General features: G+C 40.8%; 1 protein-coding gene across 2 annotated transcripts; it reads right to left on the bottom strand.

Moving 5' to 3' along the window:
- Positions 1-16,415: 16,415 nt before the first annotated feature.
- On the bottom strand, positions 16,416-18,743 carry LOC120435373 (ninjurin-2-like). 2 transcript variants are annotated; one of them, XM_039604874.1, is made up of 3 exons: positions 18,542-18,743; positions 17,079-17,217; positions 16,416-16,999 (listed from the first exon to the last, which is right to left on the bottom strand). In XM_039604874.1, exons 1-3 carry the CDS (start codon positions 18,663-18,665, stop codon positions 16,942-16,944), a joined length of 321 nt encoding a protein of 106 aa, XP_039460808.1. In that variant the 5' UTR covers positions 18,666-18,743; the 3' UTR covers positions 16,416-16,941. The 2 variants fall into 2 exon arrangements, with proteins under 2 accessions (XP_039460808.1, XP_039460809.1); XM_039604875.1 differs by having other exon boundaries at positions 17,079-17,214.
- Between the last annotated feature and the right edge of the window lie 1,299 nt (positions 18,744-20,042).

The raw sequence follows: 20,042 nt of genomic DNA, 5'->3' as shown, positions 1-20,042 counted from the left end.
ACCTGCAATTTAAAAATGAAAGCTCCCCCACAAAGGCCTCTTTTGCCACATGGTTCTTGCCATGCGTCAACTCAACACAATTAGAGATACACAATAAAGTTGCACATTCTCTATTAAAAGTTTCAGGGCTTCTCCCCTGGAGTAGTTCCGCTCCAGGCCTGTAAACCTGCGTTAGGAGATGTTAGTGTGGTTTTCACGTTAAGTCTGTTTAACTTCTAGCTTCACCTGGAGCCTGCATCCTAGAAAACAAAATCTATAAGTTAATACAACTTCACATTTGCAAGCAACTGTTGGCCATAAGAGTAATAAGGCATCCAACACCACAGACACCAGTGTGCCACGTGCAGTTTATTTCCCCAAATCATTAAAAACACTACTGTTGCCATAATTTCCCCAAATCATGGATCATCCCATGTATTTATTCCAAACTACTGTAAGCAGTGACTTTTGTTAAGTAATGTCACTCACTTATTTTTACACTATGAGCTCAATAGTGGTATGATAATGAGCCCAAGTGTTCTGTAATCACTGCACATCTTGCACTCATGTCTGTCTGTGTCTGTGCCAAATCCTCCACAAACACTCTTAGAGAGAAACAAAACATTAGCAGTGGAGCGTCCTGGAGGTCAGGCCTGGATTAACAGATTCCAGAGGTGCTGCTGTGAAAGGAGTGATACTGATTTTAACACAGTATGTATTTCACATTGCACACACATTTTTCCCACTGTAACATTTAACATTTTCCAACAATACAGTGTGATACTAGGGCTGTGCGATATAACCAAAATCTCATATCCTCATATAAGACATCTATCGTCCGGATAACGATATAAATCACAAAAATTTAACATTTTCTGTCAATTCTGTGAATCTCGGGCAGCTCCATTTGCGTGAAGTGTTTCCAGCTGGGCATCGTGTACTTGGAGTCCAGTGTTTTAACCGATGCATGAAGCTATACATTTTTAGACATAAGTTGTAACAGCCGCTGTTTTCTTTGTGAGTATTTATTACACGGTGTGCTGAGGGGAAAGGCCTGTTCTAACGTTTGAGTCTAAGGTTTATTTTTTAGCACCTGGCGGCTCTCTTTTGCTTCTCATTCATAAACATTCTGCATACTCTTTCACGTAATTCAGTTTATTTTGAAAAGTCTCAACAGGATATTGATCTTTTTTGTGAAAGGTTTATGTGGAAAATAAACAAGCGAATGGTTTTACCGTAGTTGTTGCTAATGACAACGCATAAAAACAGTCTTGTCCGTCCGTAGTGTGGTTATATTAAATATAAGAGAAAGAGAGAACTTTAAGAAATTAATATAGCCACTACAGTGACCATCAAAACGATGAAAAAAATATTGCTGTAAACAGTTTATTTTGCGACACCACGAAACAAACGATCGTCATCCGATATATATCGTTATATCAAACAGCCCTAATATGAACTTATTTAGAACTTACCTGAATGAAAATGTCTGTAGCACACCAACAGATATCTGTGGATGGTAGCGAACTGGATATCAGCGCATCTCGCAGCTGCTATCCAGGCTAGATGCCTTCTATTAATAACAACCAAGCTCCCTCACGTTGCTTCCAGGTGGGGAAAGAATAAAAAGAGAGCCAATTTTCAAGCTTATTCCCTTCCCGATCGTGCGATCTAACATTACAACCGACAACACAGCAAGGAGAACCATTGCTTTTGCTCCTTAATCCCATTGTTTGGCTTGCTAAACTCCCGTGACATCACGCGCGAAAGCTATAGAATAACACCAAATTTTAAAAAAAAAAAGAATGTTACTGTTACATTATGTTATGACATCATCATGGTGATCAAAGGGATTTCATATGCCTTTGATCTGCGAATCCTTAAATAGGGGTAAGGATCCCAAACTTTCATGCAGTTTATTTGCAACACTTAAGCATTCAAAGGTACGCTTGAGAAATATTTTAAAACAGTTGAATCTTCAGTCACTTCATCAACACTCCAAGATGTCTCAGAATAAACACGGCAAAAGTCAACAAGCTTACGCTGGCTTTACTACAATGGACCGCCAAAATCCAGAGCCAAATTCTGAAGAGACTCATTTCCAGCTTCCACTCAAGAGGAAGCGAGCCCTGGATTATGCTGCACAGAATTGCAGAAGTCCGGACAGCTGCTCTCCACCAAGGAAAAAAAGACAAATCTGTGAAGAAAAAATTGTGTTGAAAAGACGATACAGTCAGATTTCAAGAGGCAGCGAAAACAACTCTGAGAGCTACTCTCCAGAGACAAAGAGGATGAGAATAGACACTGAGAAAAAAGAAACAGCAGTGACTCAGAGCATCCAAAAAAGTTCTTCGTCAAGGACTATCCAACTCCAAGTTCAGAAATCGAACGATATGACCTCAAGTGATACCAAAACCTCTGAAAACACACTGAAAGACAACAAGAGGCCAGAACAAGCAGCAGTGACACAGAGATTCCAAAAAAGTTTTCCGCCAAAGACTATCCAACACCCAGTTGAGAAAATGGAGGTTACGACCTCGAGTGATACCAAAACCTCTGAAAACACACTGAAAGACAACAAGAGGCCAGAACAAGCAGCAGTGACACAGAGATTCCAAAAAGGTTTTCCGCCAAAGACTATCCAACACCCAGTTGAGAAAATGGAGGTTACGACCTCGAGTGATACCAAAACCTCTGAAAACACACTGAAAGACAACAAGAGGCCAGAACAAGCAGCAGTGACACAGAGATTCCAAAAGGTTTTCCGCCAAAGACTATCCAACACCCAGTTGAGAAAATGGAGGTTACGACCTCGAGTGATACCAAAACCTCTGAAAACACACTGAAAGACAACAAGAGGCCAGAACAAGCAGCAGTGACACAGAGATTCCAAAAAAGTTTTCCGCCAAAGACTATCCAACACCTAATTAAAAAAATGAACGATATGACCTTGAGCGATACCAAAACCTGTGAAAACACACCGAAAGACAACAAGAGGCCAGAACAAGCAGCATTGCCACAGAGCAGCCAAAAAAGTTTTCCGCCAAAGACTATCCAACACCTAGTTAAAAAAATGAACGATATGACCTTGAGCGATACCAAAACCTGTGAAAACACACCGAAAGACAACAAGAGGCCAGAACAAGCAGCATTGCCACAGAGCAGCCAAAAAAGTTTTCCGCCAAAGACTATCCAACACCTAGTTAAAAAAATGAACGATATGACTTTGAGTGATACCAAAACCTCTGAAAACACACCAAAAGACAACAAGAGGCCAGAACAAGCAGCAGTGACACAGAGCATCTCAAAAAGTCCCTGGTCCAGGACTATCCGACTCCCAGGTCAGAAAACAAACGATACGGCCTTCAGCAATACCAAAACCTGTGAAAACACACCGAAAAAGAAAGAGAGGCCAGAAGACCAGAGAGAAACAAACGTGTGGATCATTGGGTCCAGCTACATCAGACGAGCCAAGGGTGAAGCAAAAGAGATTTTCGGAGAAAATTTCGGACTTAATGCCAAAGTCCAGTGGTTTGGCAAAGGAGGAATGCAATGGAGGGGAGTCCTTCCTCGTTTTTATGATGAGCTATTCACACAGAGCCCACCCGACATACTGGTAATCCATGCTGGGGGCAATGATTTGGGACTCTTTTCTGCTTATAAACTTTCTTCTGTCATTGAGAAGGAATTGATGCAATTGCACACACAGTTCCCCTCAATGACAATTGCATATTCATCCATCAATGAGCGTCAAGTGTGGAGATATGGAAGTCCAGTCGAAATCAATAAGGACAGGAAGATTGTGAATGCCAGCATTAGAAAGGCTGTCGACCGCTTTGATGGAGTGATTATTGAGCATCCGCGCATCAGGTTTTTCAACAACTCAATTTTTTTACCCGACGGAGTTCATTTCTCCAAGAAAGGAAATGAACTGTTTCTGACAAGCATCCGCACGGCCATCCAGAAAAGTCTTCAGTCACGTCACTGAAAACTGACTTGAGACATTTCTTTCACAGTCCAGAAAACCATACGTTGTTCATTTTAGGCAATGTGAACAACATATAGCTAGCGTGTGCTCTCATTTTTCTTTTCCTCTGCCTCTCACCCCCCAACCAGTCATGACAGATGGCTGCCCCTTTCTTAGCCTGGTTCTGTCAAAGGTTTCTTCCTGTTAAAGGGAGTTTTTCCTTTCCACTGTCGCCCAGCGCTTGCTATTAAAGGGGATCATTTGATTGTTGGCGTTGATAGTTTAGAATCTAAACTAAACTAATAAACATAAAACATCAGGTGAGGGGTTCACATAGTGGGGAGCACTACAAAAACTACAAATAAAAACATGTAATTGGTGGCAAATCAAAATAAAGAAAAAAAAATTGAAAAATATCTCTTACTGTTCTGTTTATTTCCTTAAATGAACACTTGTACTTTTTGTCATAGAAGAATAAGAATATTAATATGAATATGAACACCGAGGCGTTCCCAGGCCAGCCGAGAGATATAATCTCTCCAGCCTGTCTTGGGTCTGCCCCGGGGCCAAATGCCTGGTGGCACCCTTGCCTCCATGGGCACCTTCACTCATCACTTTTGGCGCAGATAATGTATTTTATGAACTAATATTAGTAGGCTGAAGCCTTTTATTTCAGCTGTGATTGTTTTTGTTATTAAGATATATATTAATATGCTTTTTTAAGGATCAAGATGTGGGTTTGTTTTTCCAGCTTCATTAACAGTTGTTTTTTCAGAGATCAGATGTCCTCACAGGACAACATATACAAAAATATGATTTTACAGAATATGATGCATCGGTGTGGATTAAACAGTGTAATAGTTTTGATATTTACCTTAAAGAGCAGTAACGTTAATCAATATTGCACAGATAGAGAAAATCAGCAAAGTTATTGGCTTTAGTTTTGATATTTTGCCAGTAAAACAGTTTTATGTCTCTTGAGGTCTTTTCATTGTTTTATTGTTTCTTTTGCTAAAGAAAATATCCCTGCCATTCCTCATTGTTAGCTAATCATGAATCCATCACTGGATCACACTCAATTGCTAGCACAATCATCATGTTTAAGGTTGTGAGCTGGTGTCTGATTTGTGTTTTCGTTAAATGAAAGACATCATCTGCACAAATGAATGCAGAACAACTTCATCAGAAAACAGAAAACTAAGTGTCTGATGCTAAAATACCACATATGTTCCCTCCTATAACAAAAATTAAAAACTAAGGATTATTTACAGTATCATATTTTTTTTATCAGATATGTTCTTATTAGTTTGTGTAAGAATTATTAAACTGCATAGTGACAACCAAAAAAACTGGTTCACTAATGCCTTAGACCGATGTTGGACAACATGTCTTCCTCTAATATTAAGTCAGTCTTTGCATTTCTTCCAGGTAACTCCCACAGGCATGACATGATGATTAAATCTTGGATGTGTAATCTGTCGTGTGTATTATGTGCTCTCCAGCAAGATAAATTCATGTTTTTTATATAGTTTAACAAAACTGTTTGCAACACAGGGTACAGAGGCCTGTTGATTCAAACAGGTTTGTTTAGCTGCACCTTTTTTGAGTGCATGTTTTGTATGATGAGTTTTAATCTAAATAAACACTTTAATTAGTAGCTTTAAATAACAGTCATCATACCCCCAAAAATGAATCAAAGCACCCCCAAAGATTTCTTACTTTTTTGACAATATTTGCTGGTTTTGTGACACACTACTAAAAATATAAAAAGCATACAGTACTTGGTTGAGACGTAACGTTTCAACAACAAAAGTATAGATACCCCCTCCAAAATGGTTTGTTCCAGCTCGCCTCTCCCCTACTCTGGCTCTAGCTCCGTTGCTGCCAGAGCGATGGTGGCTGAGAGGCAGCGGAGCGGGGGTGTTAGTGCCTGCCTTAAAACAGGACATATTAGCTGCATTTAACCTTCAGTTAGTCTTTATATAGTTAGGTAGGAGTCAGTCCATGTTTCTTTTTAGCTGAAAAACATTACACCCAGGTAACCTGCAGTGTTTAAAACTTGTTTTCCGACGATGTTTGCTACCCTACAGTTTGTCCTGGTCTGTAGTAAAATCAGCGACATTTGACCGTCCTGTTGCTCCCTTTGAAATCTATACAGCCTATTTAAAATCTAAAACTTAAAAATTTCCGTAGCCTACTGTTGTTACCACTGTCCTGTTTGAAATGGATACTAACTAGCTAACTGACTGAATGCCCATTAATTATATTATAACTCCTGTTGTGTGTGTGTGTGTGTGTGTGTGTGTGTGTGTGTGTGTGTTTTGTGTACAGAGAGACAGCCAGGTTCATAATGGATATAAGGAAGTTTTTTCAAAAAAAAGGAGCCACATTCATGTAAAAGTGTAAAATCAAATGATCAGTCAATAAAGGATAATGTTGGATCGGTGTTTCAATATTTATATCTTTTATTAGATGTTTATGTTGTTTGGTTATTTTCCTTTTGGTTGTAAGTACACTGAGAGAGGACTTTTTGTTAGTGATCTTAATAGTATTTTTTTCATATTAATGTAATTTTTTCATCTAATTGAATACAATCTATTTGTGTATGATTGTCAGTCCAAAGAAGGAGAGAGGAAAGAGGGGAACGTGAGGAGAAAGTACAAGGTCAGGAAGAACCAGGTAAGAAAACAGACAGGGAATAGTGACAGGCACAACAGAAACCGTTAAACTGACAAAGAGAAAAAAACCTGATTTTACTCATACAGTCTGGAAGTTGTGTCCTCCCTATATTAAAGCTGCTACACAGAATCTGCAAAACAAACTGGGTTGAAACATTTTTGACCCTCTTTAACAACATTCCAACATAACATTATCATTGATTGGGGAGATTAAAATTAATGATATATTTTTATGTGGTTCAGCCACAACTCTACTAAAACCTCAGCCAGTAATAGGTAGGCCAACACTTGGACCGTCCAGTTGTCTGTATGACTGCAGTACGTGCACCACATTTGCGCACTGAATCAGAAAGTGCCAAACAGCACTGGTGGAGTGAGGAGTGTAAAGAGTGTAAAGAGAAGCAGAGTGCTCTGTTTATATTCTAAAAGTGTTTTCAGCTAGCTTGTTTCAAAGATTCTGTACTGCAGCTTTAAATGTTTTCCAAAAGCACACATACACTTATCAGTGTTTCTCAAACTTTTTACAGTGTGTACCATTGGGAAAATGTCAAGCTCTCCCAAGTACCACTATGAAAGCATGAAACTCATAAATCTTACAACACAAAATTAGTATTATTAAATTAGTCAAATTAGTATCTGCAGTAAAGATTTTTTCATACATTGTATACATTCTACCACAGGCAAAGTTGCCTCCATTTTTATATTTTTTTATTAATATTTTGTAATAATTTATTTGTAATAACGTATTCTGTTTTGGGAGTATTTTTTTTTATGTATCTGTATTATATTATATATACTCATTAAAAGTGAATCTCTGTCCAAAAAATGCACTCAGTTTACTTTTTACTCACTATGAGCATCATTCATTATTCTCCCGCAGTAATTAAGGTTAGGATATGTATTTTTTTTGTTCTAATCCATTCTTCTTTTGCAGCATTCAAATAACCTTTATCAGATTTGATGGTTTTGTTACAGCCTTTTAAAAAAGTGTTTTGTTTTTCTTTCACAAATGTGGGGATTAAATTGTGTTAAAAATGCACAAAACAGTGATGTCATGTTTTGTGACGAGGACCCAGGCACAGAGAGACTTGATGAATTTAAGAATCTTATGATTTAATAAAGAAATTTGCAGACTTGCACAGAGAGGGTAAAATTATGATGACTGATAATGGAGACAAAGACAACAGACAACAAGGACAGGGAGGAACAGGGGTTTAAATGCAAGGAGACAGTCATAGAGAACTCGGGACAACTGGAGACATTTAAGGATGCAGGGACTGACAGAGACAGGGAAGAAGTCTCATCATGATGTGTAAAGTTTATTTTGCCTGGCTGGGCAGCTCTCTGGGTGCTCAGCACCCCCAAAGCTCTGATCCTAGAATCGCCCCTGAGCAGAAATAAAACGTTCAGGAGACAAAATGTTCTGATTTAACAAAATGAAACGTTTGATTCCTCTGTGTCTTCAAATAAACCATGCTCTTTGCAAGTGTGTGAGATTTAATAGACCAAACAACACATCCTGAAAACTGATCATCTGATGAACTGACACTGAAAATGTGTCGTAGTTGTGGTCATTTGGGCCAGGTGGAAGCCTTTATGTTCTTTGTGTTTATTGTTAATAGGTGGCAGAGAAAAAGTTTAACACATTCTCTGCACGCTGGAGCTGAAAGTGAAATAAGAAGAGTTTATTAATCCCTGTGGAAATTGTGTGGTTACAGTCGCTCCAAGACAATAAGAACAGTAACACACTGAACAAAATTAAATAACACATTACACAGTTACAAAATATAAGGTGTGGCTGTAATATATATAAATAGCTCCATTGTAAATGTCCAAAATATTGCAGAGGAGAAATATATATCATTGACATTTTAGGCTAAACTGTAACAAATTGTTATTTTCACTGTAGAACAAAAGTGTGTGTCATGCATTAGATGGAGGAGCTGTACAGGGAGATGTCCACAGCCAGGAATGATTTCCTGTGTCGTTCAGTGGTGCATTCTGGGTAATCTCAGTCTCACAGACCGTCCCAGTTCACAGCCTCTCACTTCCGGCCTTCATAGTATTCATACAGGTACTGTACAGTTTGGTCAGTTCAAATCAGATTTAGCGCTGACTGTGCTGTGAGCACCGTGCAGGTTGAGCTTCTGATATGAAGAGTCTGTTTATTTTGTTTCCATACAGCTGATCAGAGTTAGTTTCACCCAAGGTCGTTCACTAGAACAACATGTAAACCCCCAACGTGTTAAAAAAATAATGCTTTTTTGCCATTAAATTCTATTGCATGCCACTGATCACGCACATTTAATAGACATTAATTCTAATCAGAGAAACCTGATTGATCCTAGAGGGGAAATTGAGTTGTCAGAGCAGCACATATACAACAAACTCATAAAAATGAGTGTAGAAGCAGAGACATTGTTAGATAAATGTTGAGCTGACTAGATGAATACAGAGATGTAGGTATGAATATAAATAAGGACAAGCAAGTGTGCAAATATATGTCGTGGTGTACAAAAGTGACGGTGCACTGAGGTGAATGAAGTCTTTACCTGTGCCCATGTTCTTCTTTTTTGTGGAACTGCCCCAAATGATTTGTGTTATGGCTCTTCACAACAATTGTACTTTCCTTTAAACATGATTTTATGGAATTAAATTATAAAAAATAATTCTAGGAAATCTTTAAGCTGAAGCGTGTCGTTCTTCTGCTGCTTCTTATCTCTGGGAATGTTAAACCACATCATATCCATCTTGGTAGCTTATGTTCCATGATGGACATGCTCCGTGTATGGGCACATTGGACTGATGCAGATGTTATTCAGATGAAACCTGGTTAAACAAATCTATTACAAGTAGGCTTATAAGTATTTATGGCTATAATGAATATAGGACAGATCAGACCAAAAAAGGTGGAGGTACTGCAATATTTGTCAAAAGCAAGTTCCATGTAAACGTCCTGTTCTGAGTCAGTGAGTCAGCAATCTGACCTTTAGGCCCTCGAGGCCTCCAAACGTTTGCACATCACAGTTGATGTTGCTATAGAACACCCTCAGGTGTTAGTGATGCTGTACACTCTTCAACGAAGCTTTTATCTGATTTGAAAGTTAACAAAATAGTTCTTATGTGAGACTTGAATTGTAACTGGCTACATCCAGTCTGAAATGAATTCAAAACTTGCTGTAACTCGTTGATATTGGCCTAGGTTCAAATGAAATATTACAAATGTTCCACATAAATACACGGCTGCTTCAGTGTTTGCAAATGACAGTAGAATAGAATAGAGTAGAATAGCTTTTTACTGTCCTTGTACATGCAAAATGCCATGATAGTTGCTGCACACTGACTGTGCAGCAGTAAAATATAAACAGTAAGACAGCAGGAATGAATATGGAGTAAAATATGCCACATTTATGCGTCGTGACATCCAGTTTTGTGGGACTGTGTGCCCTGAAGTGACCAAAGTATTGCAAGCATCCTGCATCACCGTGTTTTCTCGTGTTCCTGCGCTGTAATTTGCCTTCAATTCAATTCAATTCAATTTTATTTATACAGCGCCAAATCACAACAAAAGTCACCTCAAGGCGCTTTATATTGTACAGTATATCCTATAATAATAGATACGGAGAAAAACCCAACAATCATATGACCCCCTATGAGCAAGCACTTTGGTGACAGTGGGAAGGAAAAACTCCCTTTTAACAGGAAGAAACCTCCAGCAGAACCAGGCTCAGGGAGGGGCGGGGCCATTTGCTGTGATTGGTTGGGGTGAGAGAAGGAAGACAGGATAAAGACATGCTGTGGAAGAGAGACAGCATGCATATGATTCAATGCAGAGAGGTCTATTAACACATAGTGAGTGAGAAAGGTGACTGGAAAGGAAAAACTCAATGCATCATGGGAATCCTTGTATGTGAGGAGCAGGATTTTGAATTCTGGATTTAACAGGAAGCCAATGAAGGGAAGCCAATACAGGAGAAATCTGCTCTCTCTTTCTAGTCCCTGTCAGTACTCTTGCTGCAGCATTTTGGATTAACTGAAGGCTTTTTAGGGAGTTTTTAGGACTTCCTGATAATAATGAATGACAGTCGTCCAGCCTGGAAGTAATAAATGCATGAACTAGTTTTTCAGCATCACTCCTTCCTTTCATTAAAATCACAAACAATCTGAGATTCACATCCTCTTGTCATTTTTTCACTACACAGAAGAGAGACCCCCCCAAACTGCTCCTGCTCTTTAAAAAGTCACGAAGTAACTTCAGTCAGTTCTTTAGCAGCAATCATCATTTACTTTGTCGTTATGTGCTGGGGGCCGTCGTCACTTCCACAGGGTTGATTAATTGTAATTGCACGTGAGTCAGTGAGGGACAGAAGGTCACTGAACAAATTGTACACTTTTAGACTAAAGTCAAAATGTGGACATTAAAGCTGTTGACATTCAAACAGCTGACACAGCTAATATACCCTTGTAGTAACACAACATGCGTTCTGTTTTCTTTGTGAGATTGTAATGATCAATATTGGTGCGTCTTTCCTTTGCCCAGCTATTTAATTTTGCACAGATGCCTCCGCCTCATCCAGGTTTTTGTAGTTTTTCCTTTTGACTAGATGAAGCTTACTGCACCATCTCTTCAACCTCACATACGTCTTACCACACTGCATTATGTGCTAAATGTGAAATACCTTCTGCGTTTCTAAAACTGATTCTGAATCACTAACTCATCGAGGCATGTTGTTCAGGATGTATCAGCTGCATGTGCATGCACAAATGTGGACATGAAGCTATAGTGAAGCAGATTAAACTAAACATGAATCTCATAAAATGATAGTGTGGGTTTGTGGCATTCATGGGTAAACAACATTCACCTTGACTGGTCCCGGTGGTTCTCGATGCACCACCCTCTTTACTAACCATTTACAAACACCAGTTGCAACCTGCCAACAACCACCAGACTGGTTTACAAACAACTAATACCCAGTTAGCAAACATCGTTCCATTCAGTGTTAACTGTAAAAAGAAGTTAAATGTTGTTTACTTAGCTGACAGCGTACGGTTAAATAATATTGGTTAGTGTAGTATTACCAAGCAATGGGGCAGCACTAGCAGTGTGAGGAACATTAGCAGTGCTGCTTTGCTAGCCCTGCAGGCTAATGTGCACGCCTTTATGCACCGCTCTGATTGGATAGTTTAAAGCTGATTATTTTGCACCGCCCACATACAACACTGTGCTTTTATTTCCTCTATGAAATTCTCCCAAACTGCACTGTTCTTATCACACCTCATCTGTGTTATGGTCTACACTACCATGGAAGTAAACCTGAAAGGGCAGATTGTTGTTGTTTACCCAGATGTCAGTCAGTCTTAACCTGCAGGTAAGAACTCTGCAGAGTCACATTTCTTAGTACAGTGTTGTGATTTACACTGTAAGATGATAGGCTGGATTTTCTAGTATTTACACTAACGTTATATTAATCTGTGCAGCTTTTTCCTTTATCTCTTGTTGTGTGTGTCTCACTACACACACGCTGTTCAGCCAATCAAATCATTTAGATGTGAAAATGGGAGAACTGCAGGAGGTGACAGGGAAGCAGAGAGATGGTTTACATGTGAAACTCAAACTGCAGCGTTTCATTATTTTAGCTTGCTGACGCTGATGCAGCTGCGAGGGTACTTACTGCCATGTGTTCCACATGAGGGACTTTACCATGTTCTTGACCTTTGTTTGAGGATATTTTGTTTAATCGGACTTGATAACATTTTAATACCCAGCCCTCCTTAAACCAAAAACTGCATGCAGCTAACTACCAGTGCAAATCTGTTATGTGTGTTAATAAAATCCACTGTTCTTGTCAGCTCAGAGTCATAATGGTGATGACACGTTGAGGGTAAAGCCAGGGGTACTTTCCCTAAAATGCATCATAAATGTAGTGCAGTGAAACAAACCCAGTGCTGGCTGGAACAGTAACTGTTGAACTGTTTCCTGCACACAGGGTGAAGCAAAGCACTGAGTAACATGAGGTCGAGGGACCAGATGCTGACACAGAGTGAATCCTGCAGTATGAAGCAGTCACATGTCTGAGCTCGTGAGTTTATAGCCGGGTCTAACCCACCTCTTCTCCTTTCTGCCTCAGGGCTGCCGTGCAGGTCACCTACAGCTCCACCAATCACACGTCTGTACGATCAGGGGAGCCCACTGGAGACAAGTCCACAGGAAGCATGTGGAAGATTATTCTGGTGCTGCTGCCTTTAGCTGTGTTATCAGCTGTGTGCTACTACGCCTACGCCTACATCGTGTGATGAACAGTGGAAGGATTGTGGGGCGATCGTGGCTCAAGTGTTGGGAGGTTGCTGGTTCGAGCCCCGGCTTGGACAGTGTCGGTCGTTGTGTCCTTGGGCAAGACACTTCACCCGTTGCCTACTGGTGGTGGTCAGGGGGCCCGGTGGCGCCAGTGTCCGGCAGCCTCGCCTCTGTCAGTGCGCCCCAGGGTGGCTGTGGCTGCAATGTAGCTTGCCATCACCAGCGTGCGAATGTGTGTGTGAATGGGTGGATGACTGGATATGTAAAGCGCTTTGGGGTCCTTAGGGACTAGTAAAGCGCTGTATAAATACAGGCCATTTGCCATCAATGTCACATCGAGATTCTTTTTTTGTACTTCACCACTTTTTACTTGGACTCTGCTACAGTAGCTTCACATTCTGCTGTCCAACTTTAAAGCCAAAGCTTCCAGTGACCAGCCAGTTTTGAGTTTTTACAACTGTAATACTGTCGATTATGTTATTGTTAATACAGGAAAAAAGTGGGACTGTCAGGTAATATCTGTGCTGACCTTGCAGTTGCAGTTATTATTACTCTGTAGCTGTACTCTATAGTTATTACTCTGCTAGAATCATTTTACTGTTGAAAATAATACTTATTTATCTGTTACTGGCCTTTGGTGCAGCTCCCCACTTCATCTTCTGTCTGAAACAACTGTTTTAACTCCTCTAACATTAAAGCCATCCATGTATCCTTTTTCTTATCTAATTCAGGGTCAGATGTAATTGTTGAATGACAGTTTTAAGCAGTGTCCTTTTTTATTATTTTCTATTTACCCGAGTTTTGAGATGTACTTAATCATGTGGCACCAGAGAAAGAAAACCGAAGAAGATTCAAAACACTGGACTCACACTGAGTCGTCGTGTCGACAGTGACAGTAGACAAGTTGATTACAGTGCTGTGTAACAAGTTTACACCTGCCTCTGTCCAGTTTATCCAAACCTGCTACATAGGATTTAAAATGTTACTTTAAATCTAAAATGCTGTCTTCCTGCTGTTCTGTAAAGTATCACTCCTAAACAGTGTGCGTCAGTGTAACAGTGTGTAATAATAATAATAATACAGTTTCTTAGTCACTGTAAAGCAGAAAGAATTAAACTCTTAATAAAATGTGACTGACAAGAAATGTAACGAGGCAAATTGTTAAAGGTATTTTTTGTAAAAATAAAAAAAATCAGAAAATGTAATGAAGACATTTTACGAGAAACCGTATGTCTGAATATCTGACATCATTTTTGTTGCTATCTTGATAGACCACTTCTTAGTGATCTAATGTTTCCATGTTCTTCTGGCTAGAAACAGCAGCAGGCTAAGAATGACAGTAACATGGATTCTGTGTTATGGTCAGTGAGCTGGACTGTTACTGGAATGTCTCAGCAGATGGGATGCTGCGCTGACACACTGACCATGATGTGGTTTAAAGTACTGTGTGCCAGCACACCCTGCTTGGGCCCTTCTGGATCTGAAAATGAAGCCAAATGAAGAAATGCCAAAAAACTGTAGGACCTCTAAGTGCTGCTCCAGGCCGCGTGTAAAACGTCCGGCTGTATAGCATAAAAAGCATGTTTGCAGACCATTACCAACCATTTTGGCCTCTATCAATAGTTTTGATCTTTATTTTAAAAGAGAGGGAGAGTAGGGTCATTTCTTTCCTCCACCTGATTAATTGAATTAGGGTACGGCTGCTGTGATAGGTGTCCCAGCCCACAGCCTTCTGCTGGGGCCTTGTGGACTATTTTTACTGAACTGTACCCATAAAACTGGTCTGCTGTATGGTACAGACCACTGGGGAGTAAAAAGTAGTGATGTGTCCTGTGTGTCGGGTATTTTCGGGGGAGTTTTTGTGAAGCGCGTATCGAGGCTTGCTTTGATTACGTATGCAGTGACGTTCGAGGCCCCGTGAACAGTCCGTACCACGTGACTGATTCAGGAACTGGCTCGCCGGTTCGGCTCAATGGTTCGGCTAGATTCATAATAAAATGGGCAGCAAAACACAGCTGATTTGCCCCATCACACCGTGTTGTGGAACTGGATTACGTACGTGCTACATAGTTACTTCAGCATTTCTTCTTCGATGGAACCAGCAAGGAAGAGAATTTTTTTTAATCTCATCTCTTCTAATAAAGTATGCACACAGTCATAAATATCACAAATGATAAGTACCATAATATATAAATAAACAACACTACAGATCCTATAATCTGATTTCTGTCTTTTAGTTTATTAAAAAGTGAAGCACCACACAGTTTGTGTCATTATCCAGATGTACATAAACATGATAACACAGTTACACAATCATACCAAAACTCTGTCCTGATAGTTTCCACTTTCTCTTTTGTATCAGACATACTGAGACAATATTCGGGATAAATAACCATGAAAACAATTTATTTATTCAGTTTAGAGGTTTACACATCACATCATTGTAATCAAAGAGCCTGTTTCACTTGAATCATTCACTTGATGGTGCAGTAGAGCAAATGAATCATCACAATGCTTTGAACCATGAGTCGACCAGTTGGATGGAAAGCTTCATTTCATCACGAAGCTTCATCTCACCATCACTAGTAAAAAGCTCACCAGCACTCATGGTATTAGTCCAGGGGTCTCCCACTCCAGGCCTCGAGGGCCGGTGTTCTGCAGGTTTTAGATCTCACCCTGGGTCAGCACACCTGAATCAAAGGATTCTTTCATTCCCAGGCCTCCGGAGAACTTCAGGACATGTTGAGGAGGTCATTTAGCCTTTAAACCAGCTGTGATGGATCAAGGACACGTCTAAAACCTGCAGGACACCGGCCCTCGAGGCCTGGAGTTCCCCACCTCTGATATACAGCGTTCTGCTCTACAAGCCACCTCAGGCTCGTCTCAGCCTTTTATCCACTGCCTGTGAAAGAGGGCGCCATTGAGCCAGTAAACTTCTACAGATGCATAAATAATAAATACATTGCGGTTAATATTGCAAGTGGAATCAAATACAGCATAAAACCTGTTACAGATTCATAGCTTTGAGCTGTGGGAGGACCAAGCTTCCTATAAGAAACCCACACAAACAGGCCCTAAGCAGGTTAGAGCTAAATAAAAGATGGACAGAGTCACCGTGGCTCCACATTTTGGTGTGCTGGGTTTTCCTGGAGACAGAAATGGAAAAAATCTGGATGAGAGGGTTGAGCCTTCATTATCAGTCAAGATACATGCTATTCTGTGCTAATTAACAAGTTAGTAAAAGTCTAGAGTTTCTGTTACCAGAACTGCAGCATAAACTTCTAGGATGGTCTTTACTTCTCAACGGGCCGCTTCAGTTTAATTTTTCTGTTAAAACGTTACAAACTGTTTCAGAGGTCAGGTGACTTCTGGAGTCAGTGGAAGTGAGGCCAAGTGGGCAGCTATTGGTTGTAGTGATAGCTAATAAAATCCAAACTGCTACTTTATTTAACAAAAACATATATAGTTTCCTGTTGTACAGTTGCTACCAAACTGGAAAGTATCCACAGAAACCCAGTTTTACACCATGCAGTAAAGTTACTTTCTAATACTGATACTCCTTTTTACATAGACATATTTTAACATGGGAGAGTATGAAGTGTATTTAAAACAATAAGAACCAGCAGTTTACACTGCCAAAGAGCATATTATATTTATACGACAGAAGCTTTTAATATGTTGGAGTATCCATGTCCAGTATGTGCATTTCAGGAATTGGCATCTCTACCCAAAGGAAGATGAGGCAGTGTTAATTCCCACAAAGTTATTTGGTTGTCAGTCTGTAGCTGTAATCTTAAGATAGGACTGGCCTGTAATTGTCGAGGATGAGGTCTACTCGATGGTCCACAGCTCGCTGAAGTCTCAGTCACAAAACATTTCATTATGTTCATTCAAAAAACATTTATTTTTTCTCCAAACAAGTCTTAATTTGAACACAGAGCCCACACAGAGGTAAGGCTTCTGTGCCACAGCAGCTTTCAGTGCTTTGGTCCAAAGTCTGGTCTAAATGCCACCAGTCCTGTTCAGGTCAATGGGCAGAGGGGACGCGCTGGTACTGATGGAACAGGTGAGGCTGGTGAGCTAGGAAGAAAAAACATCAAGTTTACAAAAGCAAGAGACGCCGTGAAACAAAGAATCTGTGTTCTGTAAACAGGGGAACCTGATAGTATGACCCTGAAATCCCAGCGCTGTGATGAAGATGTTGATGAGAACCGTGAAGAAGACAAAGACTGTTGCTACATTATTCATTCTGTTCAGTTTGGCGTGTTTCCTCACATCGTTGAGATCGCACTTCACTGCTGACACACAAAACAGTGATGCAGTTAGCTACACTGATGACCACCAGAGTTATCAGGTTATTTATGGATTAGATGAACAGATACAGATGCATGTTTTATACTACTTTATGGATTTTATTAATGATTGTGTATCAAAAGTTAACTTGTCAGAAAAAACAAACTGGTGTATGTGGTCTTTCAGGTTAACTATGAGCTGATAGAAATCTCTGGGGCAAATGTAGGTGAGACACAGATATCTAGCTCAGCTAAATGTTTATTTTCCAAACTGTCGAGCACATTAAAGAGCATTAAGACTGCAGCATCCACGCACACTTTAGTTTGGGTCTACATACAAGCACCCACGAAGGACGGCTCATTGGACCACGGTCACAAGAGGGCGGCGTCCTGTTCTACGACGTAGCTCTTCATTTTTGTTTATTAGGAGGAAATACTGGCATGTGGTCCATCTTAACATGCTTTAGCCTGTATGCTCAATGCTAAGCCCAGCAGCTGACTAACAGGCGTGTCATACATGTAACTGCTGGGAGTTCCAGTTCAGTGCACAAGCTTGGATCTGCAAAGTGTGCAACTGTATTGAGATCATTTATTATGTGAAACTTCTATTTTTTTATGAATTCATATATTTGTTTTATTTATAAAGATGTAAAAAACAGTTTTGGAAATGCTGCATGTAAAGGCTTTATGCTTTGTCAAACACCACTTCTGTGATGCCTGTGGACCAGGGGTGGGCAATCTCAGTCCACGAGGGCCGGTGTCCCTGCAGGTTTTAGATCTCACCCTGGGTCAACACACCTGAATCACCTGATGAGTTCATTACCAGGCCTCTGGAGAACTTCAGGACATGTTGAGGAGGTCATTTAGCCTTTAAATCAGCTGTGTTGGTTCAAGGACACATCTAAAACCTGCAGGACCCTGACCCTCGAGGCCTGGGTTTGGACACCACTGCCCTAAAACCTTTGTATCCTTTTTACTTGGGTCATCTTTATACAATTCACTTTTAGTGTCAATTTAAAATTAGAAGGGCTTATTTCTTTTAAACCGATGACTCTTTTGCATGCAGCAGCATGCGAGACAATCCACACAGTAGTGTCCCAGCTGCAGCCATCACACCCCCAAGCCTTCCTTTTCATCTCTGGAGATTTCAATCATGTTTCCTTGTCCTCAACTCTTCAATATTTTCACCCAGTATGTGGACTGTTTTATCAGGGAAAAAAAAGACTGGACTTACTGTATGCAAATACTAAGGATGCATATACATCATCACCCCTCCCCCCACTGGGTCGCTCAGACCATAACGTGGTCCATCTGGTTCCCTCATACATACCTGGAGCCTGGAGTCCAGGGTTTGGGCTAACAGATTGAACCAGTTCTTTAACAGGTTTGATTCCGTAGCCCTTTCCTCCCCCATCCACCAGAGCTCTGCACCTCTCTGCAGCCCCGCCCCCCATAGCACGAGGGACAACAGATGCACCTCACCTGCGTCCTTTCTCCCTCAACGACTCCACTGCCTCCTCCCCCCATGCGAGTCATCAGGAACCACCCACTCACACCCCACACTGCAGCCTCTCCGTCACAGCTGACCAGGTGTGAAGTCAGCTGAGGATGATGAAAACCAGGAAGGACACGAGTCCGGATGGAATCAGCTCCAGACTGTTGAGGGACTGTGCAGATCGACTCTGTGAGGTTACCACATCTTTAACCTCAGGCTCAGCCTGGAGAGGGGCTGTCAGACTCTATAATGCAGCTCAACATCCTCTGGTCATCTTACTCACCAGCTTGTTTGTTCTCTGCACATTTCATACATGGCTCTGTGCATCGTTACCTGTATATACTGAACTTCACTTGCTTATGTATATAGGAACACTTTGTGTCTTCCTTTTATATTTTATATTGCTATAAGAACTGTAACACCCACATTTCTCATCCGTGGGATAATAAAGGTTTATTCTTTTCTATTCTAAAAATACTTTGAAAGCATTTTTCACTCAAACTGGAATAAGACAGAGAGAAGCACAGCTGTTCTTTAAGCCATTTTCATTCAGACAAAGTCAATGATGTCACTTGCCAATGAAGACCCGAGCAGCAGCCCCACTATGACCTGTAACGCGATGGACAGGGACAGCAGCACGATGAGGGGACATAGAAACGATACTGCGGACCCACATAAAGGACGGTCTTCAGCTGAGACGAGTTGGCCATGAGCAAGGCCACGTCCAACATGCTCTGAGCCGCATTCTTCTTAGTGGCGTAGTGATTCATGTCAATAAGTCGGAGTGCTTTTCTAGGCCGGGCCTGTGAGAGGACAGGTTAGGTATGAGAGCAGGAACACAAATGCAAAGTCAAATAACTTTCACAATGTTTCTCCTCTCTTTAACAGTGTGACGTCTCTGCACACGTGTCCACGCTTTTTCCACACACGTTTAGTTACCTGTCCCTGAAAACATGCATGTGTGGAAAACAAGTTGAACTGGTCCTGTGTCTGAGCTGATAAATCCAGGTGACAGCCACCATGTATCTCAGAAATACTGGGAGAAAGTTTCAACCAGCTGAGACATTTAGTCCAGCTGTGTAGCACAAGGGTGCGAGACGTCACACCAGGGTGCAGCCCTGTCTCAGCCCCAAAGCCATCATTCAGCTCTCTGTACAGCTGATGAGTGGAACAGACGCTGGAGAGGGGTCGCTCCTATTTTCTCTCCCCGTTATCATGGACTTTAACAGCATAATGATGAAGTGACACTGAACTGAATCATTAATCTTTTTGTTTTTTGTGACTTTGTCATTCTGATTGTTCTTGGAGGCTGATGTGATGTCAGGGATTACTGCTG

This window comes from Oreochromis aureus, linkage group 20, assembly GCF_013358895.1.
Source record: "Oreochromis aureus strain Israel breed Guangdong linkage group 20, ZZ_aureus, whole genome shotgun sequence".
Lineage (NCBI taxonomy): Eukaryota > Metazoa > Chordata > Actinopteri > Cichliformes > Cichlidae > Oreochromis > Oreochromis aureus.
This window is presented reverse-complemented; position numbering and strand designations above follow the sequence as displayed.